The sequence below is a fragment of the Capsella rubella genome, unplaced genomic scaffold (genome assembly GCF_000375325.1).
Source record: "Capsella rubella cultivar Monte Gargano unplaced genomic scaffold, Caprub1_0 scaffold_4, whole genome shotgun sequence".
Lineage (NCBI taxonomy): Eukaryota > Viridiplantae > Streptophyta > Magnoliopsida > Brassicales > Brassicaceae > Capsella > Capsella rubella.
Window position 1 is genome coordinate 6,947,851 of NW_006238920.1, and position 8,743 is coordinate 6,956,593.

Consider the following 8,743-nt stretch of genomic DNA (forward strand, 5'->3'; position numbering starts at 1 on the left):
GAGTATTTATAGGATAAAATATGATGTAAGTTACAATTCTAAAATAATTAAATCAGAGGAGTTATAATTATATTTTATAGTATGTTAATTGAAGTTAAATGGAGCAAACAAATAGTCAATTAAAGGTTATATAATTTAAGTTACAATTTAATAGTAAAGTGTGGATTTCAAGTATGAATTAAAGTATATGACTAAATGTGTTAAATATTTGGTTTAATTAAAAATAAATATTATAAGTAAACAATAAATGCTAAATGGACCAATAAGGAGAGAGTGAAACCTTAAAAATTCCCAAGAAATAATTTTATTTTTAATCTCTTTTTATATTCCTCTTAATTTAAGTTATATTTCTAGGTTTAATTATATTTTTCATCCTTGTAGTATATATAATAGATAGAAAATGGAATATCAAATTGTTTTTTAGATAGGAAATCAAGTATAAAATTCAAAGTTAAAACAAATTATAATGTTCTTTGTATTATTACATGTTGAATCACAAACTAAATATAAGGATCATTATTCTTAAAAGAATGTCTTACAAATTGGTTTGATAATTATATAACAAAAAGTTTATTTTGTTAAAAAATTACATACTTTTGAAAATAAATTAAATATACATGAATATGTGAGAAAGAAACAAACATCCAAAATAAAAGAATGAAGATGGTTTCTTTAGCTTGATTTTCTTATAACCATAAAATATTATTATACATATGTATTACATTTAAAAATATAAAAAACAATGAAGACATAAAGAAATACATAAAAACAAAAAATAAAAAAAAATTGAAAACAAAAGTTTAAACTAAATAATTAATCAAACTCTTACAATGATATTTTAAATGAGTTTTCACCCCATGCAAGAACTTAAAAAAAAACAAAGAGAATAATGAAGATATGAGATATGGTAGAGAAGGATGTGAGAATGACTATTTATATGATAAGAAGTGATGTAAGTTACATTTTTAAAATAATTAAATTAGAGGAGTTATAATTATAATTTATAGTGTGTTTAATTGGAATTCAATATAGAAAACCAATAGTCTTTGGAAATTTATATAATTTTCAGTTTCATTTTAGTACTACAGTGTGAATTTAAACTATGAATTAATGTATATGATTAAATGTGTTTTTTGGTTAAAAATAAATATTATATTTTAAAAAATAAATACAAAATGGAACAATAAAGAGAGTGGAACCTTACTTTTATATATATGATTTTAAATAATTTTCCACCAATAAGGCTTATAAAATTTGTTGTATGATATATGATTAAGTCCTTTTATTTTGTTTGCCATTTGATTATAACTTATAGTGTAATTAAATTTTGTATTGAATGATTGTCATAAACATTTATTTATTTATTTATTTTGTTGAATGATATGATTAAGTCCTTTCATTTTCTTTGCCATTTGATTATAACTTATAGTGTAATTAAATTTTGTATTGAATGATTATCATAAACATTTATTTTATTTTATTTTTTAAATTAAAGCCTTAAATATTTTTCCACCAATAAGGAGAGAGTGAAACCTTACTTTTATATATATGATTGATGACTGTGAAATAAACCTTTGACTCAAGACTTTGTAACTAAAAGCCCCAACTTGATCCGAAGTCATTGGTATTAGGGCATCCTTAATGATAGACTCTTAAGGTTTAATTTTTCTTAAGAGAGTATCTTTTAAAAAAATTTAAGGTTTAAGAAGCTACCATTAATGATGGTCTTAATTTTTGGTAAATGAAAGCCCCAATTTGATATAGTAACTTTCTTTTTTGACATGAGTGGATTACGCTACTTGGAGTAATAAACCATTGACTCTCAAGACTTGGTAACTCAAAGCCCCAAACTTGATCCCAAAAGTCATTGTTATTAGTTTTTGGTATAACTTCTCACTACTTGGAGTCATTTAATGTCTGCTCAAAGTCAAAACCCTGGTTTTGGGGATAGTCCCTAAATTGTTGTTCACGACTCTTTAGTTACAAAAAGGTTTATGAATACAAACTTTTGCAGTGATTATCTAAAATTTTCAAACACAAACTCTTAGAAGTTAGAATTTTTTTAGAAACTTAGGTATATTAATTTCCCCTAGCCAATGCATAGATCTAATTAAGATCTACATCAAAATTAATTAATTAGTCTCTACCTCCTTTTCTTGATCTTTCCTACGACATGTTGGAAAGGTACTAGAGTATCGATCAGGTTTATTTATTGAGAGGGGAGGCCACTCACTGTCCATTACAAGGCATGTGGTGTGAACTGTGTTGTCTTTGTTGGGGAGACTAGAGTTTTAAACTTGATCGTGAGATTAAGATCACTATCACCGCTCGAAGCCATAGAGGAGACACTTCCGTAATCTCTTATGATACCGTGGCTGCGATGAACTATCAGTCTCTCACCTAAGTTTTTGCCAAGGAATCAATTGTATAGGTTTTAACGTATGTGTGAGGCCTGACTGTTCCTATTATTAATAACTAGGCCCGGACCCGCGCTGAAACGCGCTACAGCGCGGGGAAAAGTGTCGGTTTTTGTTTTTTCTTCTGAATATGTAAAGTTTTAATTGTTAAAATGGATTGTTGGTATGAATTTGGCAAGTATGAGAATATGTACTATCGTGGATGTGTACTTTGTCACGTATGTTAGGTTTAGATTCGCGCTACCGCGCGGAGGAATATTTTCAGGTTTATTTTATTTTAATGTGTTTTGTCATATGTGTTATTATTTTGTTTATTTTAGTATCATCAATTATTATTTCGAAATGTATATTTGGTTTCAATTCTTTGAAAAAGTGTGTTTTCGGAAATTAAATACAATATTTTAATAAACCAAATAAAAGAACGTTTATTAAACAAATTATATACTCACAATGTATGTGGTGACGATCCAATCAGCAAAAACCCATGTATTTTAAAAAGAATCATGAAAATGTATAATATGGAACGAAATTTTGTATATACATGTATCACATAAGAACATATGAGTTTGAAAGATTTGTATATACTTGTATCCTACAAGTTGAAAAGGTGTTTTCTATAAGAATTCAATTTACTAAGTTACAAATCCAAAAAATCGACACCCTCTCCTCACTATATAAAGTTATACATTTGTTGAATAAAGACATCAAAGTGATTTCCTAAAATTTAATATATATATTTAGAACATTTAAGGAAATTTCAGAATTTAAGGTAATTTATTTAAACTATCTTATGGAATATATATTTATTATGACTGATTTTGTATTAGTAGTGGTGATTCGATGATTAATAATTACAAAGATAAAATATTTTTATTAAACTAATTTTAGTTAATTATAATAATTATCCTAAAATTTTAATTATTTGTTTTTATCCAAAATATTTTTGTATTACTCATTGAAATATATTCATGATTGTCAAAAAAAAATTTTTTGGGGATAGTCCCTAAATTGTTGTTCACGACTCTTTAGTTACAAAAGGTTTATGAATACAAACTTTTGCAGTGATTATCTAAAATTGTCAACCTCAAACTCTTAGAAGTTAGAGCTTTCTTAGAAACTTAGGTACACTAATTTCCCCTAGCCAATGCCTAGATCTAATTAGGATCTACACCAAAATTAATTAATTAGTCTACCTCTTTTATCTTGATCTTTCCTACAACATGTTGGAAAGGTGAAGTATCGATCAGGTTTATTTATTGAGAGGAGAGGCCACTCACCGTACATTACAAGGCATGTGGTGTGAACTGTGTTAATTATCTTGTTGGGAGACTAGACTTTTAGACTTGATCGTGAGATTAAGATCACTATCACCGCTCGAAGCCAAAATTAAGGAAGACACTTCCGTAATCTCTTACGGTACCGTGGCTGCGATGAACTCTCACCTAAGTTTTTGCCAAGGAATTAAATGTATAGGTTTTAACGTATGTGTGAGGCCTGACTATTCATATTATTAATAATGATATCTACAAGTTAGCAAAAAAAAAAGGAAAAAAAGAAAGACTTTAAGACATGATCAATGGCTTTGACTAATATGTGGCTTTGTTAAAATTGATGGTTTATGTCATGCCGAGAAGACTGAAGAAGCATGAATTCTCCCCAATCGTCATATCCCATAATAACATTTTTTTTGACTCTACATGTGGCAGAGGACAAACATTTATAATTGGGCTTTTTCAATTTCTCTCTATCAGCCTATAAGCCCACTTGGATAGATCCATATGCGTGAGGTGCAACTTAATTAGATATGTATACTAGTTCATTGCATTACTGTATTAACTACATAATCTTGGATAGGCCGTCTTGACTCTTGAATTTTGACATAAGCTGGACCAGTCGGACAAATAAGGTAACACATACATCTTGATTTCAGTGATCAAGCATTTAAAATCATCTTTTTAAACTCTCTCTTTAAAGTATTTTTACCAACTCTGCTTTTCAATTTCCAATGCTTTAAATATGTATTCTAGTAATATTCTATTAATCGTCGTGCATATACAATACATGCCCGATTATTACCGATGAATGTATAAAATATGTTAAAATTCAAGAAAAAATAAATAAAAAAGCATGCAAAAAGCCTAGGATAGACAAAATCAAAAGACTTGTCACTTGTCAAAAAAAATAAACATAGCAATACTATATAGTACAAGGAAAGATATATAAAAACGAAATAGTATTCCCATCACTACATTTATGTAACTCGATCATAGTGTGTATTACAATTTGGTTTATTAGGTAGGTAGCTACGTTATAACATTACATATGAAACAATCATATATATCTGGCTTTCTTGATTTTATTACATAGAGATTTTGGATTAAAGAGACAATCAATCTCCTTAGAAACATTTAGAATGATCATTCTCCTGCTTTTATAAGAATTCCTTACCTTAAGGCTTCTCGTCGACGGAGTACTTTTAGGTTTCCTCGGCGCCGGTGGACAAATGTTTGGAACCGACGGTAAAATCTGGTCGAGACGAGTCGGAGTCTTGCAATAATCTTCTTCCTCTTGTTCTTCTTCTTTCTTGAAGTTTACTCCTCCTTTGCCAGAGCAGTTTCTTGTCTTTCTTGATTTAGTTTCAAGATCTTGATCCTGATCTTGTAATTCTTGATATCGAGGTGGAATGATATGGAACTCGTGTTGTGGAGATGATGCGTGTAATGAGGATTCACGGAGGAACCCTAGTTCCGTCTCGTGGAGATTGTTTTGATCGGAGAGATAAACACCGGCGTCCGAGAAACCCATCTTGAAGAAGAAACGTAGCTCAGACTTAAAGCAGAAAGGAGAAAGAAAAAAAAATTTAAAGATAAGAGAGAGAGAGTGTGTTTTTTATGGTTTTGGTGGCTTGGTTTGCTTTATATAATACAAGTAATATACGACTATGTACGTGTAAACTAAATATGAGTTTTTGTTTAGGTAAATATTTTTGTTTGCGTTTGCGAACATTCGGGTTTATAATTAATGTTGAAGGATCCGATGCAACAACTATACTTTATGTAAGAGAAATTGCTTTATTATAATAAGTAAGGTTTTCGTAAAAAAATGGTTAGTAGTCTCTCTATACCAATCACATGATTCTCGACTTTTGAGAACACATTTTGCTTTAAGATCCATATGACTCTTTTTCACCACACTCAGATATTTTGTAGCAAACCAAACAATAAAAACTTAGAGTTTCAAGTTTTATTATTACAAAAGAAAATAGAAACAAAAAACAAATATACACTCATGGTTTAAAACTTTTTAAATTCTCTATGTATCTTCTTTCTCATATTAGATTTTAGTAAAATTTTGTAGTATTCCATACAAAAGTTAAAGATACATTGTATATGTAAAAATTATTGCGAAAAGATGATGAAAAAGAAAAGGTTGAAAGAGTATTGACATGAAAACAAGAAAAGGCCAGTTTTGTTGGTTGAAAAGAAAAAGGTCAATTAGTTTCCTTTATTCATAAGCTAAAAAAAGAAATTATTGAATTTAGTGTCTAAAGGAAGATAAGCTGTCTCTTTCAATCTCATTTTCAATTTTTTTTTTTTTTTTACTGATCCTAACTTTGATGCATGTGAACATCGACCTCACATGCCTTGTATCTTATGCACTCCTACACTTATCTTATAAGTAATACCATTTAGCTTGACTTATCATACATCTCATTACCTTTTGTGTGTATAGATCGATTTAACTGACAAGATAAACTAAATTGTTATGCACTATACTCTATAGCGATTAGAAAAAAGAACGAATCCGTTAGCATTGAAACTATATGCCAACCAACCTAAATGACAAAAGTCTGAAGAGTGTGATGAGATTATTAAATGTTTCTGATACTAAAGTCTTAGATTAATTCCATAGACATATGTTTCAAAATTTTGTCATTGATAACGAAAGTCAAACACTAATATTGGATACTGTATATGTTTTGTCTCTGTTATGCCCATATATATGCTTTTATGTATGAAGTTATAAACTAATAAAAACCAAAATATAATAAAATAATGATCGGTGGAGATAATTGAAGTTCTTGTCCGGATTTTGTTAGATTAAAAGATGTATATAATTCTCTTCACTCATTTTATTCCATAATAAAATGACTTTTTCAACATAGTAAGAAAATATATTTAAAATTTCTCTCATATCTTTAAAGTAGTGACGATTTTATATATTTTGGGTAAAAGATGATTTGTTCTACTTCCAAATGTGAATAAATCCAAATTTTCTTCACGTACTTAGTTAGAAACGTTCAATCAACTAACGAGAGAGAATCTTGGTAATGCTAAGCAGATAAAAAATATATTTAAATAACTTGTTCTAAATTAACAAAAGAAAAAGCATAAATCATCAGTTCATAACAAAATTTAAATACACATTTTAAAATATTTTTAACAACTATCAAATTTTAATTTATCATCTAACACTCTCGTTTGAAACAGGTTTCGATATAATTATGTTGGAAGACTAAACTAATCTATTAAAAAAACCCTATCAAATACTAATAAATTACGTGCCGATCCGAGTATAATCCTTGGTATGTGCATAATTACGTACGTACTTTTTAGCTTTACCCACAAACAAGAAAACGAAATGTGTGAAATGGTGGCACCAAATGCGTTTGTTTAGATTTGTTTGAGATCACATTATTTATCACTATCTCTACCACCACAAAAGTTAAAATTATTATTAATTTTTTTAAAATAGAGATCTAAATTCTTGGGATTCTTTAACAATGTTATCCCAAGAAGTTAATTTTAACTTCCATGTAAAAGTTAAAATATATATCAGTTAGTTAGTTTAATCCACTTTTTACTTGTAAAAAAAAGTGATAAGTAAATAAAAGTTAAGCAGTAAGCACACACATACACACTCACTCTCATGGAAACATAATTGAATAATTTCTCATGCTCAATCATTTTGCCTCCCATCTTTTGTTTCCTCCATCCTTCTTTCTTTCCTTTGTCTCTTTTTCCTTTTTTCTCTTTGTTGAGCTTAGTTTCAATTTCAGTGTAATTACAATCATTGACTACTAATAATGTAGTTTTGGCCGAGCATATATTTTTCTAAGGACAACTAAAAGATTATTACAAAATCTTGTCTTGTCACATACATGCTTTGTACAAGAAACTTATTACATGTCTATTAATGTGATATTATTTCTAGTGGTGACCGTCCCACACGATGAGTGGTAAAAATCTTTACATATACATAGAATTTAAATATTTTTGTTATTAGAACCGCACCACAATTTTCTCGCAATCATTCTTTATGCATGTTACCATTCAGAACCATAGATTAACTTTCATTTATCACATAAAAGAGTTGTGGTTTCGGATTATAAACCAAGATATAGAGAAAGTTATTACAATCAAAGAAGGCTAGATCATCACTAGTTGCATTGGAATTTGATTTGTACTCTTTCTACATTGCTCATGTGAAACGTTACATATATCTTAAAAGAAACACCAAGAAAACCACAATAGCAAACAAGAGAATATTTGGAATAAGGGAAAAATATCCCAATCTACATCAGTGAAAGGCTCGAACACAGTCATAGACATAGTACATGTTTCGGGATAAAACAATATATCCTTGTCGTAGATCATTCTATAGATAGTGTATAACTCTTTGAGTAATTTGAAGATCCACTGAACAAGATGCATCCATGTACTCACTGACAAGCTCGTACCTCCTATGAAAAAAACAAGGCAATATATCATAGCCTTAATTAGGCCCCTAATTTTGAAGACCACATTTTAATATGTGTATAAGTTTCTTTATATATATGTATATTATTATTATTTTTACATCAATATGTGTATGATTTGAAGTTTTAACATAATATATTATAAACTAAAAATATCAAAAATATTATAAAATTTAACTTAATTTTCTTTATATCTTCCTAGTTAGCTAATAAAAAATGTAACAAAACTCTTCATTTATCGATTTATAGTATTTATACTATCTTATTCACAAAATAAGAAAAGTTAAAAAAGTGATTTTAAATTTCTTTTAGAAACTGGCAAAAAAGATTGAAAAAATGTATAAAAAATATTATTGGATTAAAAGAATAAGCTTTATACTTTATTTTTATTTTTTTGCAAACCAGCTTTTTACTATTTATGGTCACCAATTTTGCAAGCAACAGTCCAATGATTCATGGATATGATTTACGTTTGCAGTCTGAACTCAATAAATGAAACATAGTACTCAAATTTGTGAAAGTGAAAGTTAAAGATGTTCCAGTGGGGTTGCATACAAATTTTAATTGG

At 28.5% G+C, this 8,743-nt stretch overlaps 1 protein-coding gene across 1 annotated transcript; it reads right to left on the reverse strand.

Moving 5' to 3' along the window:
• Nucleotides 1-4,618: 4,618 nt before the first annotated feature.
• On the reverse strand, nt 4,619-5,289 carry LOC17889775 (cyclin-dependent protein kinase inhibitor SMR10). The gene has a single exon (XM_006295091.2). The coding sequence runs from the start codon at nt 5,220-5,222 to the stop codon at nt 4,749-4,751; it is 474 nt and encodes a 157-aa protein (XP_006295153.1). The 5' UTR covers nt 5,223-5,289; the 3' UTR covers nt 4,619-4,748.
• Nucleotides 5,290-8,743: the final 3,454 nt, after the last annotated feature.

Bases quoted from the DNA above. Each gene is read 5' to 3' on its own strand.
- LOC17889775 (XM_006295091.2), bottom strand. From the start codon at position 5,222: ATGGGTTTCTCGGACGCCGGTGTTTATCTCTCCGATCAAAACAATCTC.